Genomic DNA, 17,204 nt, shown 5'->3' on the forward strand with positions numbered 1-17,204 from the left:
CTGTGGCAGGTGTGGGTTTTCTGCTGAGTGCTGCATTTCTGTCAGGCCACTCTCTATGCAGAGGTGAAATTGTGAAGCTAAAAATAGAGCATTCTTTGGAACGCTGTGGGGAACCTTCTTGGCAGTCAATTTATATTGTTCCAGTTCTCTCTGCTTGCAAAACTGATCGTGTCTGTCTCTGGAAGTGCCAGAAAAAGCTGAAAAATATTCACAGCTACATTGCAATTTCTGGGAAACGAGGGGTTTAGATTGCAGATGTATTGATTGGATCTGTCATATACTGCAGCTTCACATTCTGCTGCTTTTTAGGTGCCATAGATCATTTCGTGAGAAAGCACGTTTAAGCATTTTGTTTATTACAGATATGAGATGGATTTTTGTGCCCAGTTCAAACTTAAGAGTTATTCTAATTACTAATCCTGATTCAAGCGTGCATTGTTCTGAAGTTTTGTATAATACTCTGAAAATATTTATAATGTGTCGTGTGTTTCTAATGAATAGCTCTCTTGGTTTTAACAAACTGAACCTTCTCCCCTTTAATTTTCTGAAGCAATATTTGATTATATTAACAGTCTCTTTTAGTCTTCATTGTTGCAGTGTCTATAGAGACAGCCAGCTCAGACTGTTAATTCAGTGTTCATTGTACCCTGTATGTATGTAATCAGTGAACATTGGTGGATTTTGTTTACAAAAAAAGTGTTTTGTGTTAACTGACTAATGATTTTCAAAATAGACCATGCGATTTTTTAAACACTTTTTTTTTTTAAAATCGAAGTGAGTTTTTGCAGCTATATTTGCTTTATTATAATTCCATTCCAAGGTAGGGAGCATGGGGAATGTCAAGGTCAGTAGAATGTGAATGTATCCAAGTTAAATACAGACTCTTCTTGCCATCAGTGCATCTTGACAAGCCCAGTTTTGTTATTCTGGAGTGATAACTGGCTTTGTCTCAGAAACACTGATAGTTATGGGTTTTTGCTGATGTGGTAAGTAGCACATACCTGTATAATAGAATATGACAAAAAGAACTTTACTTGTGTTCTGCATGTGTTTTGATCATGGTAGCAGTTACCTACTATATGCTTTAAAAAACAAAAAACCAAAACAAAACAGGAGTTAAGGTTGGACCTAATAAATGCACAGATTCCCTGTTTGGCACTCATGCTTGGTTTTTTTGGGGGGTTGGGGGGTTTTTTAGGCCATTTTTGAAAGACAGCAGAGGATACCAGTTTAAGCAATAATAAATTGTTGTAGAGGCACTGTAGAGGGGAGAATATGAACATCTTTCTTTTTTTTTCCCCCAGATAACTTTGAATATAAAATGTCTTCCACTGTATATGAACATTGCTTTTACCTGGAAGATTCTTCTCAGTTCCCAGTTGTTTTTAACATTACAGATTTCAGTAGAAATTGCCCCTTTTAAAAAAGATTTATACGCATGCCTTACACAAATTTTCTTGAAGTGTGATTCAGTTTTGAATCATAGTCAAGATACTCTCATCCCTAGGGCACCTGAGGTGCTAGTAGAATTTAGCATAACTAGAATTTCAAAACTAAAGTACCTAGAATGGCCTTGTTCATAATAATAGACAAATAATCGGTTTTGATATCATCTAGCATGCTTTGTTCGAATGCTTTCAGCTTTCACCTATCAAATCAAGGTGTTAATGCATGTAACTCACTAGAGTGTAAATAAATATTGCAAGCATGTGAGAGCAGCATTGCAAATAGTATGTATAGTATTTCATGCTGGATCCAAATGAATAAATCTGTTAATGTTTATATTTATATCTTTATCTTTTTATATGCATGATAAGTTCAACTCTTTTATGAAGTTGCCAGCTTTAAAAAGCCATTGGAAAAATGCTACACTTACACAGTTGCCTATGTGAAAATGTATAAAATGTGTTCATTATTTCAAAATAAGATTTCAATGTATAATTTCAGGTTACCAGGTTTTGCCTAACCAGCAGCAAAACTACCAGGGTTTAATCGGAGTTCAGCAGTCTCAGAATCAAAATCTAGTCAGTGGCCAGCACAACAACATTGGGAATCAAATTCAAGGTGTGATTGTTCCGTACCCTTCAGTGCCATCTTATCAGGTGGGTCATTTATTCACAACTTTCCAATGACTCTTCTGTGTGTTTGAGTGAGTGATTGATTGATTTTAAGTGCATTGCTTTGTAAAATGGTAGCAAGCTGCAAGCAGGTATCAAAGGTGACTTTGGGGACAGAAATTAAAAAAAAAACAAACAAAACCCCCACAATTGAAGTGAGAAGAAAATCTGTCACAAGCGTACAAGTTCTGGTCCTGTTGACTGACAAGTGCCTTGTTAATTGCTATTCAGAGGATGGGGAAGAAAAAGCTCATGAGATTTTTTCTCTCCACCACCCCGCTTTCTATTGTAGAGAAAATCTCTTTTGTTAATTGATGGAGTCGCTTGGAACCACCATTACCATTTTTGGGGAAGAAGATAAAAAGTTTTTTTTAATAAAGCACAATTACTTCAACTACTGTTATCGCTAGTCTTCTGGATTTAGAGAACTCCAGCAGATCTTTCAGTTTCTGTTTGGTTTTTTTTAAAAAAACTCTTACATAAACTAGGTCAAGAGGCAGAAAGAAACATTGTCTGCAGAAGAAAATCTTAATGTGTTCTCAATTTTAGGTTTCGGTGCCTCAAGGTTCCCAAGCAGTGCCCCAGCAGACGTACCAACAGCCTGTTATAATTCCCAGTCAGTCAAATCAAGGATTGCCCACAACAGGAATGCCAGTTTACTACAGTGTCATTCCATCAGGTCAACAGAATAATTTAAGGTGAGTTTAACTCAGTTATTTGATTTCTCAGCAACTAGGCTTAATTGCCTTGTAATAACTGACAGGATCTGCTATAGTATTGCATATATTAAAATGCATTTTAAAGGCAGACTTACTTTTGCTCTTGTGCAATTAAATAAAACAACCAGTACTGCTTTAATTGGGACATACTTGTTAGGCTGGAAAACATTGTTTCCATATCACTTTCAGCAATACTTTACTACAGTTCCATGTCTTAAGTTTTCTGCATTCCTTTTCTTATACATGAAACACCAGTGTGTTCAGTAGCAATGCCTTTTTGCAGTAACATTTAAGATGACTATCCATATTCACTGGTTTTGTCAAAGATATACTACTTTAATAAGGTGTAGAGAAAAGAGAATTTGAATCCCAGAAAAAGACTGACTTTCTTCCTTTTCTGGAGCTTTGTCTGGAAGGAGCTTAGCTTGCTTTGTCCGTGTAGCTAACGAGGCCTGCTGGCACAAAGCTGGCTATGAAATACATATAGAAACTTTTTCCTATGCTTGGGTTTTCTTTGATAAATAACTTTTATTTTTTACCTACCTTGGTAACACTGAATTGGTCTACACGTACAGACCTCCCTGTGTATACATCTGCGTCCCCAACACAATTTGAGTATTTGCGAGAGAACAGATAGGCAGATACCTAAAAGAATTCATGAGGATTAATGCTTGTTGCAGATTTTTCTTTCTCTAGTTTTTTTTAACTTACAAACATGCATCATTTAAAAATACCTTCCTTGCAGCTTTTAAACAAGCAGCAACAGTATGAAGCTTGCTTCATCCTTTCGTGAGTGCAGAGTCTTAAATAGTATTTGTGTCATCGCTGCATGGCTTCATCTACTTAAATGTGGATTCTTGTTCTTTGTATCTGAAGGTTCTTTGTATCCTTTTCTTCTGTAGTTAAATATTTGAGGTTCAATGAAGTCATAGGTAGGCATAATCCCAGACTTTTTTGAAGTAAGTTTTGTTGCTTGATCTTCTGTGTCATTTAGAATCTCCCTCTCTTTTGAACAAGGAAACATTTGTTTGGAATTCAGAGCAGACTAGCAACTACTGGCAGCATCTTGCTTTTATCAAAGTAGTTATGTTGCAGCACTTTGACAAGGAAAGCAGAATACTGTTCTGCAGGAACTGAATAGTCTCAAACCTACAGGTCACTGTTGAAAACTATAATCAGTAGACAGATGAGAAGCTGTGTGAGAGCACACATCCCATGCAGATATAAAACCATCTGTTTTAGTTTTCACTGAGTTTTGTCTGCTTTAATGGAAGGGAATCTTTAAGTTAAATTATATAATTGAACTGTGGGACAAAGGATGGAACAAACTTCTCATGATGACATAGGTAAAAATGGTAAGTCCAACAGGATGACACCTACTTTTTTCCACAATTTGAAGTAATAGTTGTGGGTTTTTTTCTCGTTCCCTCAGAATGTTTACTTTATCTGTTAGTACAGAAATGAAGTACAAGATTCTATAGGCGCCATTCTGATTATGGTCCACCAACCTGATGTTCTGGCTCTGGCAGTATGATCAGTTAGTGGTATGATAGAATTTGCCTATGTCTGTTACTTACCTGTTTTTCCCCTGAATGCCCTGAAAAATACCTGGCATAAATAAACGTTTACAGTTATTCTCTTGCTACATATTACAAACAAATGAAAGGTTGTTTATCTCCTTGAGTCATCTTCCATGACTAGTTATTTCTCCTTTTCCCACACCCCATTTCGTAAAGCCATGGAAAGGCAATCATCTCTTTAAGCTGTGTTACTTTACACCGAAGCAGAGGTGTGCACGTTTGGTGTGCTGAATTAGCTGGCTCAGCTGCACGGGGCTAGTCTCCAGCTGAGGCACTGCATCTGAAATCCTTGTGGCAGGTTCTGTGGTGATCATTTAACTGAGACCTGATTCTGGTTAACTGGGCAAGACAACAAATTGTCTTTTATTATTATTCTTCATGTCTTCATACCGCTACAGCACTATTGACACAAAAATAGTATATCAAAATAGGTGAATTAGTACAGCTTCTTAATGTATGCAGGGCATAAGTTTTTGCCAAGGAAGAGGTGTGAAACTTCAGTCTTCTGAAGAATGAGTAGATTCGGGGGGTGGGTGGTAATATTATTGATTTTAAAATTAACAAAATCTCAGTGATTTGCAGAACGTGTAGACAGCAGATGCAGCAGTCATGATTAAATAAATGAGCATAGCATAAATGCCTGTTAGTCATGTTCTTTTTTTATTATTATTATTATTACAGTTCATCAGTAGGATATTTGCAGCCTCCTGGATCAGAGCAGATACAGTTTCCTAGAACATCATCACCATGCAACTCACAGCAGCTTCAAGGACAGCAGTGTGCAGGTTGGGAGAATAAAGTTTTTATTGAAAGACTTCAAAAATGTCTAGCTGTTATTGTGCTGGGTGATTGGATATTTGCTATTAAGGGTTTGATTTAGAATTAACTATTGTATTATATTTCCTTCTGTGTTCCATTTTTGAAGTTATACTGGAGGCAGATTAACTTAACATCTCAATTTGTTTATCACTGAAAGCTCTCAAGTTACTTTCTTAGAATTCAATAACGTACATAATAATGCCTTGCATGTCTGCTTGTGAGTTGAGACAGACATGGGGACCATATGTTCTCAGCAGAATGACTTTCATCTTTTCCTGAATAGCTACACAGGTCTGAAAAATTTGAGATTTGGGTTTACATTTGATAGAACAAAAGCAAAGAGCATTTTGGAAGCAGTGTACTTGGCTCTTCTACTTAAGAAGCATTCTAGATTTCACTTAATGGAGTAGGAGTAGTGATTTTCTTTAAGAGTTCCTGAGAAGAGGGTGAAAACTGTAAGCATTCTGGGTTTGGATAGAGAGGAGAGGTAGCTTTTTGACCTGCTGAAAAGTTAAATGAAATACTCCTAATCTGTGTGGGGTGTTTTGTTTTTATGGTAGCCTTATTTACTGCTTTTACTTTCATAGTTTATAGCAACCATTCGAGTCAGAAGCCATCACCTCCTACATTATTGCCACCTTCATCAAAGTCAAAGCCACAACAGGCTGCTTCCATTGTGCACTACAGCATAGTGTCTCCACCCTCATCATGTAAAAGTTCGCCCACTGGTCTTTCCATCATGCAGCCAATAAAAGGTATATTTTATTGGGATTTTCATCTAAGCCATTCTGTCTAGAAATCCGTTGTAAATTACCAGATTGATTTCATGGCTAACTACTAGAACAACTGCAACTTGAGTGCTGTTTCTGCAAATACTTTTTTCGTAATTCTTCATCTGAATTGCTATTATTGTAACTTCAAAAATGACAGCTTGGAACTTAAGTGAAACAATAGCCAACTTCATGGGGGCAGCCTGGAGGCAGCCTTCAGCAGATAAGTGTCCCTTAGCAGAAGGACTTAAATCAGGTTCAGAATGTTTTGATGTACAAAATTTTTGGGTAATTTTTAGAAAGTGTATAAATAGCAGCCTCAATGGCTTGTGAAAACAGCGGTGACGTAGAGCTTGTCATATCCATCAAATGTTTATAAACGTTAATATCCAAACACTTAAAAACTCTGAATTTCCAACCATAAAGCTGATGGACTGGTCAGGAAATGAAGAGCACTAGGATTAGCCTCCAAACAAGAGGTTATAGAACAATCCTGTGTTCATAGCGGTACTGTCTTTATTTTACCAATAGGGAATTTGGTACATTAGAGGTTTGGTTGGCCAAAAAGGGGCAATCTCAAATATTGCTATCTCAGTATTTTGCAAGCAAGCAATAGATTAAACAACTCTAGGTCAATGACCTAGATTTCACTTACAGACGTGGTGTTTTCTTACGAACATTTATCTTTTAACATATTTTTAGAGCCTGTTTATTAGTAAAATAGATAACAAGCAGTTAAGCAGCAAGATAGCTGGATTAGCAGTGTATTTTAGTTTGTGGGTAGGTTTGAGGTTTGGTTTTGTTTCCATTTTGCTTCCAAGTTTGGCTTTAATTCTGGATGGCTGTCATTTCAGGATGTCTAAAATAGGTCTCGCACTAGTTTGTTCTTCTACCCTCGTATCCTGGCAGTGCTGGTTTTATGCAGTTTTGAAGGCCTTTAAATTGCAGTTTAGCAGGTTTGAATCAGAAGTTTGGGGAAGGGGGAAGCTCTCTGACCTTTTGAGAGAATAAAGAAAAGCGTGCATTTTAGCAAGTGATATTGAGATGATGAATCAAGGCCACTGAGGTAAGGACAATAAGGACATCTGCAGACAAGCAGCAGAGTTCTGTTTCTTTTCATTTGAAAAAGTTATAGAGGACCAGACTGCAAATCTGGGAAGCTTTTCAAGGATTTCGTCTGGGTTTCCCTTCTAATGGGTTTTGATAGGTTGATAAAGCATCTGCAAACTGACTTACACGTTCTATGACACTTCGTTTTGTCAGCATGCTTGTTTAGGAAAAGAATTCCATTTCTTTTCATTTACTGAAACGCTGTGGAACTAGACGCAGTAGAAAGAAGAAGTCTTTCTGGATGTACAAAGTTTTCTTTTGCAGTTTAAATAGCATTTTCAGATTGTGACACTATTTTTTAGGAATGGTGCTGTAGATGGTTTCGAAAGACAAGCATGTTTTTGTTGGGTGTTCAGTTCTCACAGAACAGAGAAGTCAAGAGTTGCATGCTGAGTGCTGTGGAATAAAAGACTATAATATTATAAAACAGTAAGATGTATATATGTATCATATTTATAAATATATGCATAAAATATTAACATGAAACCAATTTTCTTGTGTAAAGTGTAGTGTGTGTATATAGATGTTTGTCTGGCACATCTCAGGTTGACATATAGGGATTACATAAGTTTATGGCTTTACCACTTGGAAACTGTTGTGTTATATATTATTCTGATTGTGTAGTAGATATCCATAAACAGAGTTACATTTTATTTTGCTGCATAACAAAATAGAAATATTCGCCATGTGGCTCTTACAGGGACAGAGCAGGGACTCTTTAAATTTATATCCTCTGCTAAAGTTGGCCAGATATCTGATGCTTCCACTTCAGTCTGAGACACATGGGGAGAACTTTTTGCCATTAAAAAGAAAGTATAGATGTGAAAACATTGCTAATATTACTTCATTTATTTTCATAAAAAGCAATATAGTAAATATTTCAGAATACAACTTACAAAAGCTAATATAGTTTTACTATTATGAGTTCATTATTCTACATTGTTTGGTTTGCTTTTCGAAGGAGTCTGTTTCTTTTTGTGGAGCCCAGGGGTAGTGAAAACAATAGCCCATTTTAAAAAATACAAGATGAATGCATTTTATAGTCTGTATCTGACTGCTCCTAACTGATGCTATGACGTAGGTAGTAAATTGAGAAGATTGTAGACTCCCTCTTTAAAGGTGGATGATTAAATGATGTTTAAACCATGTGTTTTAATTGTGGTTTCTGAGAAATGCTGTAAACAGTGGGTAGAGCAGGGAAGGAAATTGCAAACAACCATTTACAAGTAAACAGGACGTTATACCTGGGACAGAGCCAGGTCAAAGGGGTCGACAGCTTCTCTCGCGGGCAGCCTCTCGTCACAACTCCTCACGTGAAACCTGATGGAACAGCATTGGCTGTTTAGCTGGTCTCCCCGACTTTGGCGTTTCTGTAGCTACCACAGTAGCTAAGTGGTACAGGATGTGGGGATCCATTTGCAGTCTCTGCCCAGATAAATGTTCCTATATAGAACTTGCAAATGAGGGTAACTTTGCCTCAGACTAAAGATTGATTCCAGGTCTTTCTGACGTATGCCATCATATCAGAGGAAACATTTTGAGTCTGTATTGCTGTATATCGTGTAAAACTAACTAGGTAACTTCTGTTTTTAAATAAAGCGTATTTTTGCTTGGTATCACATGTTCTTCAACACATTGCTCTGACAGTAACTACGGTGAACGTCAAATACTTTCAACTACTATTAAATAGAATGATTTCTTTCAGAAAGCTTCTCAATAATGATTTTCAGTGGTTCCACTATCTCTTTTAGTTCTGGGAAGCCCTCTAAGTTAACTGTCTGATAGTGGAAACGTAATTGCACTGAAAATACTGCTCTAGTGTTCTAGAATTCAGCAGCTTATTTAGCAAAGCATTCATTATGTTATTTCCCTTTTTTTTTTTCCCCTTAAATTCGCGTCTGTTCTGCTAAAATGAAAATTGAAATGTATGATGAACTGACTGTGTCCTACTGATTTCTTGTCTTGTAGCGGTAGCACCACCACCAGGTGGAGGAGTAGTAATGATGCAGCTAAATATACCTAACAATCCTCAGCCTCGGAATCATTCACCTCCACAATGGAAACAGAATAAATATTACTGTGAGCATCAAAGGGGGCAGAAGTCCACAGAACTTAGCACTTTAGACAGTGCTGCACAGGTAGGAGGTTTTTGTTTTGTTTTGCGGGATGACTTAAAATTTGCATAAACTGCATCTTTGCATGTTTTTTCACAAGTTCTTTTTGGGGAACAAAAATCTGCTCTGATAATACTTAATGTAGCTACTTTAACGTTACTTCAGTCTTGGAATGCTGTAGGTGTTGTTTAGCTTGTTCAACTAGGTACTTTTTAAAACACTAACTTGTTGTTTATTCCAGTTGCAGCATAGTCCTCAACTAGGTAGTCCTGTCACCTCACCGGCCCAATCACCAGCACCAGCTCAGCTATCAAACATGAAGAACATCCGTCCCACGTTAACACCTCTTTCTATTGTGTCCCAGTTTTCTAGACCTTTTGTCCCTGGACAAGGTATATTTTTAGTGAACTCAAATGTGTGTACGTTTTCTATTTGAATATTAAAATACAAGTTATATGAGGATTTTCTGACACACTGTGGCTCGGTGCAGTAGTAATGCTATTGAAGCAGGATCATCAAAATTATCCACTCAAGCATCATGTAAAATTTCACCTTACCTCTCTGCACTGATACCGTCCTCCATATTCTCAAAAGCTTTTGATCTTTTTGTTATCATGAGAGCCTCTATAACCCACTAGCTTTCTCGTATGTTAAATTCCCCATTTCAGCATTGAAAATATTAATAAAATGTTTGATACAATTTAGCTTCCAAGTTTTAACCATAAATCAAGAACTTGACACACTCTGTCACAAAGGATGTAATTTTAGAGCTACAAAGATAAAATAAATAATGTGGGACTAGCTGATTTTAATACATGAGCTAGGCATATTATCTTTTAGGGGAAAGGATATAGAAATGCGATGTTGAGATCAATGTTCTGCCAAACTCACTTATTAGTTGATGATGCACTGAATCAAACCACTGCCTAAGCGAGAATTCTTCATTCCTTTGTAGAAAAACTAGCATGATGGGACTACAGCCTCTAGCCAATACTGTTGCTGCTTCAGTTAGTATTTCAGATAGTACCTACCCAAAGACAGAAAAAATTCCTTGTGGAAGAATGTTAGTCGTCTGCTGCCATGTTAACAGAAAAACAGAAAATCGGGAGTGTTTGAGATGTGATAGTTGATAATGCTTAAAAAGCAAATGATAAAAAAAAAAAAAACCAAAAAACCTTTGTCAGTGAGGAAAGACATCCTGGTATAGTTCCCAATCTCAAAATTAATGGGTTTATTTTACAGAAAGATTTACTTTAAAGCAAAACTTATAGAAAATGCTGTATGTGTTCCTTATTGATAAAGAAAACCGTGTTTTCTTGTCTGTCTTTGTCTTATCTGCTGCATAATCTTTGTCATTGCTTTGTATTCCAATGTTGTAAAAATTCCAGGTTGCCTGTTGTAAAGTATACCTCTCAACTTTCTTAATCTTCTGTGATTACTAAAAACTTCCATTCCATTGTCTTTGTGGATCCTTGGAGTAAATAGGAATGTGAAGATGTACCTGGCTCTAATCAGGGATGTAACCATGAAAATGATTAAATTAGTACACTGAGAGGAGCTTTAGCCTTATTAAGCTCATTTTGAAATGAGAGGATTTAGGTAAGACCGCAATGAAGAAAAACTTTTGGTGTATGTTTTGGTGTAATCCTTAAATGCAAGAAAGCTTGTACCTTTCCACCTTGTGATCAGTACGTGACTGACTGACATTTATTTAATTGTGCCAAATCTTATTTCGTTAGCATAGGCAAATACACTACTTTGTGCACAGTTATTCTGCTTTCTCTTCTGTGTAAGATATACGTCGTAAGGGGAACTTGGAGGAAAATTTCATACAACAGAAGAACCCTCCTAATTACCTTTCTCTTTAAGCAGATGCCAGATACCCATTGCTTGGCCAACCCCTGCAATACAATCCACCATCTTTATTACGTGGACAAGTGACAAGCCAACAGGTATTAAAGAGAACAATCTCCTGGCAACACTGAAAAAAACAATTCAGGACTACCATTATAACCACCGTGAATAGGGGAGTATGTTACTGCATTAGAAAAGTAATCGAGTGGAAGGTGCTTGCTTTCCAATAACAGTTTTATCCTGTGTTGATACTTCCCATTGTTCTTTTTTGTTGTATTTTAAAAAAAAAAAACAACTGAGAAACATTTTCCTGAAATTTAGCTTTAGGCACAGTGTAGATTATGGATTTTTTTTTTTTAAGCAATTCATCAGCAGTTCCAAAAATCACAGAGAGAACGTTTGCTAAAAGGATTTCTTTTATTTGAATAACAACTTCAAAAAAAAAAAAGAAAATACATGTGGGTATTTCTAAAAAAAGAGTGGGTTTGTTTCTTATAAGAAAAACAAAACCAAAATATTAATGATAGCAAAGCTAAAAAGTTTTGCCATCTATTTAATTTTTGGGACAGACACACAGACCCCCTACCTCTACCTTGCTCAGTTCTACCCGAGATCAGCCAGAAGATGTGATGGATTGGGTGTGTGTGTGTGTGTGTGTGTGTTCTTCCAAGAAGATTTAAGGTGATTTTTACCCCCTCCCACCCTCCCACCCCCCCACGCCCCATCATTTCCTCCCTTTCTTCTGAAGCCAAGGATTGAATGCACCTGACTGCAGGATTGCTAAACTCCAAGACTAAAATTGGACATGAAAATCTGTTCTGTACCATGGTAGCGCAGGTTATTTTCCAGACATTCCTCTGCATCTTTTTTTTTTTTTTTTCACTGAGCTAACCTAGAAATTTTAAGATACTGGTGTGTTGTCATTAAAGTACATCATTTATGTCAATCTCTCCAGTGTCAACCTGGAAACAGACATGGAAACAGGGGAAAGAAGCCAGCAAAGAAGGCTGCTTCAGCAGATCTTGGTGCAGGAGAACCAGGTATAGAATTGCTGATTGACACAGTCCTCCAGAAAAATGAATTACGGTGATGGGCTGGGAATGTAACAAGAAAAGCACAGGTGAGAAAAGGGCCAGAATGAAAAGTAATTGGACAGAAATGGACATGGCAAACACTGGAAACATAAGGATGGAGAGGAAGACTTGATTTGGAGAGAGGGGAAGTGGGAGGTTAAATGAGAAAAGTGTAGTTTTGAAGGCTGGAGAAAAGACCAGAGAAGATCAAGATTGGACAGTACTAAAAGGAAAAGCAAGTTTGTCAGTTTACTGGATGTAAGTTCTATTATATTGTTACATTAAGTATTGTTATATTAAATATACAAACCCCTGCTTCCTTTTACTTGCATGAAATGTGAAATCAAACATAAACCACAAATTAGTTTGTGCTTCCCCCCCCTCCCCCCAAAAAAAAAAAAGCACATGGATTTGGGGGACGTATTAGGAGATCTACAGATTAGCTCCTTGGAGTTGGTAAAGATGTCATCCAAATAAAACCTGATATCATCTATCTTCACATCTTTACTGAAAAGAATTTTTGTTGCGTTACCTACTATCGACTCTTTGCAGAAAGTTACAGATAAATCAGCTTTTTCTAACAATTTACTGGAGAGGATTTTTTGAGAGAAGACAGACTAGTTTTTTAGCATGGTGATGTGTGAAGAGTTAACAGGCAAAGCCAGTGAGATGCTATAGTAAGTTCTCAAACCTGCTGCAAAACTAGGTGTTGATTATTTTGTTGTTTTTCCCTCTCTCTTTTGAGAGCCCTCTTTGCATTCTCAGCTTTTATTTGTACGCTTGTAGCTGTAAGCAGTGCTAAATGTGAAAGCAGAAGGCTCTCTAGAATGCCAGAAATGGAATGCCTGTGTATTTGGTATCGGCCAACTGGAGATACAAGTATGAAATAGCTCATTTTCCACTGTGTTTGTTGTATCATTAAGTAAAACGGCCAATTTAGATTCAATGTTTTTCTTGTTTCAGTTGCGGGAAAAGTTCTAGAAATTACTGAACTACCAGAAGGCATAACACGTATGGAAGCAGAAAAACTATTTGGAGAACTTTTAAAAGTTGGTGCCAAGATTCGGTGGCTAAGGGATTCGCAGTGTCTACAAACACAGCAGCAGCACCATCGTCGCTACTGTGGCAGCGGAGACAGTAGTGTGAACACTGAGCCATCCAAACCTAGTGACTTGGCTTCCACTTACACGGTTCTAGCTACGTTCCCTACAATGTCAGCTGCTCAGAATGCATTGAAGAAACAAAGTAGTACCTCAGTGAACAAGTTCAGGCTGAGAACAAGCAAGAAGCACTATGACTTTCATGTTCTGGAAAGGGCTAGTTCTCAGTAGCAGTTACATCAGTGGACACTCAGCCTTTACTACTTCCATGTTCTCTCCTTGATTGGCTTGATGTTAGGGGGGTTCTGTTCTCTTCTTAGAGACTCCTGGGATGTTTTCTCATATGACACTAGCCATTGAAGAATAAATAACCCAGTGATCCAGCAAGATGAAGAAAAAAATACAGAGTTAATCCCAGACAATAGCAAGGAATCATCTTTGAGACAGGCAGCTTTCTACAAGGAATGCTGTTGAAATGCCCCCTACTTTTATAGTAGTTTTGTTTTATATTTTTGAATTCTTGTATCAGATCCAAAGTTCTACTGTACAGCAAACGTTCATAAAAATCCATATTCAGATTTGTATTTTATAATCCCTTTTCACAGCCAGCACACAGCTGTCCATTCCAAGGCAGGAACCTGAGGACTGGTGGAGGGGAAAAGAGAACCATTTTCAAGGAATTATACTCATTTTCTAGCAAACTACCCCAAATCTTGAAGTTAACCTGTTCTTCGTCCCTTGTGTTTTTCTTTTTTTTTTTTTAAGGAAAAAAATATGATTTTAGTAACTAACTCCTTAGGTGGTCATTTTCTTTTGAGATTCATTCAAGCAATGTCAAAAGAAATTACAAGTAGGTTGTACCCTTGAAGGATTTGCTTCTGATCCAACAAGTTTAAATAATTATTTAAAGGGGAATATGAATAGGTTACAAAGAATGTTCACTGAATCACATTTTAATATTTCTTCTTTTTAGCAGAAGTGTGAAGAAACTAAAATGTATCTTCACAAGTGACAAAATGTTTGCACTTTAATTCACCAGTATGGATCTCTTTCTCTTCCTTTTCACGCTAAGATAATTGTGTTTGATAAGTGCTGGAAACCTTTTTAATGGTTTAAGTTTTCATCATTTGCAGATGCTCACTGGACATTAAAGATTCATTGCACATAAATGAAACAACCTTTTTTCAATTTGTGTAATTTGCAAGGCTGTACAATGTGTGCTGATGCAAGCCTTTTTCAGTTCAAGAAAATAAATGTTTACAAACAAACTTTTTCAGTGCACTTGTTTAAACTTCTAGGAGTCTTCTGAAACCTGGATGAACACATATTAATGGGTTGGATCCCTTCAACTGTGAGAAAAGAACTTAAAAAGAACACAAATACTAGAACTTCTCAAAGAAACCACTATTGTGGTTCCTCTTCTTGAAGCATTTATTTACGTTATCCTGCCCTTAATCGTTTTTAAATGTTTCCCTATATAAGTAAAAAGAGAGAGAAATTGATCAGATACCATAAGGGACTGCTGGTTTTTTTATTTTTAGCACAGGTACTGATTTGCTGTGTAGACAAGCAACTACTTGTTCCCTTCTTAAGGCTATCGCTTTGTAAAAGATGTGTTTGTAACTTCTGTAAGTGGAAACTCAAGGTAAACGTTATGTTTAAAAACATATTTCACAGAGGAAAAGTAAAGAATTTAGGTGCCTTAACCAGCATTAATTTTCATCTTGTATACAAAAAAATCCTATCCCTGAACAACCAAATGTAAACACGTGAAGTGGCAAGAATGGTCCTGTGCATGTTCAATTCTTAAATCCTTCATGTGATGAATCAAAGTACTTGGAAGAAAATTGACCCGTCTGGAAATAATGTAGCCTAATAAATTAGGTATATGGGACTTGATTCTGCAAAATGCTGTAGCAACAGGTATTTACATGACTAAAGATAAACTTGCACACAGATGCTCCCCTAAAACGGGGGAAAATGTTCAGCTTCAAGCCCCTAGCCAAAAGACAAATCTACTTATCCCTGTCTGCTTTCCTAAAAGGATGGTACTTCTTGGCATTCGAGTTCTTATGCTACTACTTGACTGAACACGCTGCTTGAATGAGGGGATGTATTTCTTCCCTCAGGTTGGATTGTGGTAGTTTACTGCACCCAAAACCAAAGATGAGAAGAACCCCAGCTTATGCAGGTTATAATATTCCCTTCCTCGGAATAGCACAGAGATAACATGACTCATGCGCAGATTCCGTCACTGCCTCTTGCTGATTTCCAGTGCTAGTTGAAGATTATGGTTTTAATCCTGTGAAGTAGTTAAGAGATTAAAGATCTGTAATGACAGGTGTCACATCCCAGAGAGGCAGCTGCCTCCTGCGGCTAACACATTCCAGGACAAGATTTTTCATAGACATAGAAGAGCAGTTGATAGCTGACACCTTCCATCTGTTCTGAACAACCCAAGAACTAAATCTAACATCAAATCCAACCATTTCCAAAGGACACTGCATGACTTGCTTCATTTAATAACCTTTCCCCATAATCACCAAAGAGAAGAAAATGTAATGAGAGAGGTAAGCATGGAGAACACAAGCAATCCAAACAAAAGGAGGGAGGGGTACGCTGATTAGGAACAAGGCCCAGCAAATATTTAATTCTTATCAAGTAAGTTGTAAACTTGAGTGAAAATTGCCCTAGAAGAAAAAATTAGAACATTTGATAAGCCAGTTGTATTCTAATCCTGAATCTGATACTTAACCTACAGTTGTTGCTACAGGCAGGTCACCCTTTCTGAGTATTTTCTTTTGTGTTAAACAAGGGCGGTTACATTTTTTTGATCTGGATGAGCCAATACAAGCCTCACAGATACAATTAACGTGACTTTGGAAGTGCCGAAGGCCTCTGACATCCACAGTGGGCACAGAATTCAAGTATTTCTGCTTTACAGTTTCGTTCGTTCCTGATTTTGTGCTATTTCATACTGTCCTTAGTTACTGAACAGGGGTTAAACTCATCTCACCAAGACCATTTGTACCTTCCTGGCTTTTACACTTCTGCCCCTTTTGGTTCCTTAAAACACACAAGCCTGGGGACTATGTACAAAAACCCTGGCACTAGATTTGTTCCATAGATTTGGATCATGTTCTGGAAAGCAAATAAATGCACTTTATGGCATGAAATAGGCATTGTAGGTAAAACTAGCATTCTCGAGTGTTTTCAACGAATCTTCTAGTACTCTAGTGTATTTGAGCTTCATGTCATTTAACATTAAAGCCATTTTTAAAGCAAATAGCAGCAAAAGGAATTAAGTGGGGACTTAAATTCTATTGCAGTAATTTAATATGTTTCATTTGGTTGGGAACATGTCTTACAACTTCTAAAGCTGAGGAAAAAGCACTGAAAGAATAACAAGAAAACCCAAACAAATCCGGCTATTACTTACTCCACCAAAGGCTACTATTTCTTGATTTAAATTTTTAACTAATACAGGTATATTACTGTGTAAAATGCATCCCTGAACTCTGAACACATTCAGTGTTATTTGTGATATTACACTGAAAATGATCATTCAAAATTAAGAAGACAAATTTAAACCCCATACTCTGGGAACACTCAAAACCACATGGCTGTGAGGTTGGATTTGGGTAGATCATAATGGCACACCTGAGAATCTACTTGCAGCTTCCACATGGCTGCCAAACTACAGCCTCATGTGCCTCACGTTTCAGTAAGACTGGATCAGTATAAAGTGAAACGTTGGTAATGGGCATCTTGCATCTTACCTGAGACTCCTCCCTGGGCAAATTTAACCTATTATAACCCAAAATCCTTTTTTTTTTTTAATCATACACACACACTTAGAAGATGACGTAAGAAAAGTAGTGGAACATCTACGAAGAAAGAAATTAGCACTGTGGTGTACTGAAGACTGCAGTGCTTAGGTGTTTCTAC

General features: G+C 37.1%; 1 protein-coding gene across 9 annotated transcripts in view; it reads left to right on the forward strand.

The window, feature by feature from the left end:
* The window catches only part of R3HDM1 (R3H domain containing 1), a 55,165-nt gene extending 40,641 nt beyond the window's left edge, over positions 1 to 14,524 (forward strand). For 6 of the 9 annotated variants that reach the window (XM_076343080.1, XM_076343082.1, XM_076343087.1 and 3 more), the window contains 9 exons: positions 1,948 to 2,102; positions 2,667 to 2,815; positions 5,098 to 5,201; positions 5,823 to 5,990; positions 9,084 to 9,253; positions 9,471 to 9,621; positions 11,102 to 11,181; positions 12,039 to 12,123; positions 13,120 to 14,524. In XM_076343080.1, coding sequence (XP_076199195.1) covers positions 1,948 to 2,102; positions 2,667 to 2,815; positions 5,098 to 5,201; positions 5,823 to 5,990; positions 9,084 to 9,253; positions 9,471 to 9,621; positions 11,102 to 11,181; positions 12,039 to 12,123; positions 13,120 to 13,487 — 1,430 coding nt within the window. In that variant the 3' untranslated portion in view covers positions 13,488 to 14,524. Of the gene's footprint in view, positions 1 to 1,947; positions 2,103 to 2,666; positions 2,816 to 5,097; positions 5,202 to 5,822; positions 5,991 to 9,083; positions 9,254 to 9,470; positions 9,622 to 11,101; positions 11,182 to 12,038; positions 12,204 to 13,119 lie in introns of all 9 variants that reach the window. The other 3 variants (XM_076343085.1, XM_076343086.1, XM_076343088.1) reach the window with 2 other exon arrangements.
* The last annotated feature ends 2,680 nt before the right edge of the window (positions 14,525 to 17,204 follow it).

The sequence above is a fragment of the Aptenodytes patagonicus genome, chromosome 6 (assembly GCF_965638725.1).
Source record: "Aptenodytes patagonicus chromosome 6, bAptPat1.pri.cur, whole genome shotgun sequence".
NCBI classification, from domain to species: Eukaryota; Metazoa; Chordata; class Aves; order Sphenisciformes; family Spheniscidae; genus Aptenodytes; species Aptenodytes patagonicus.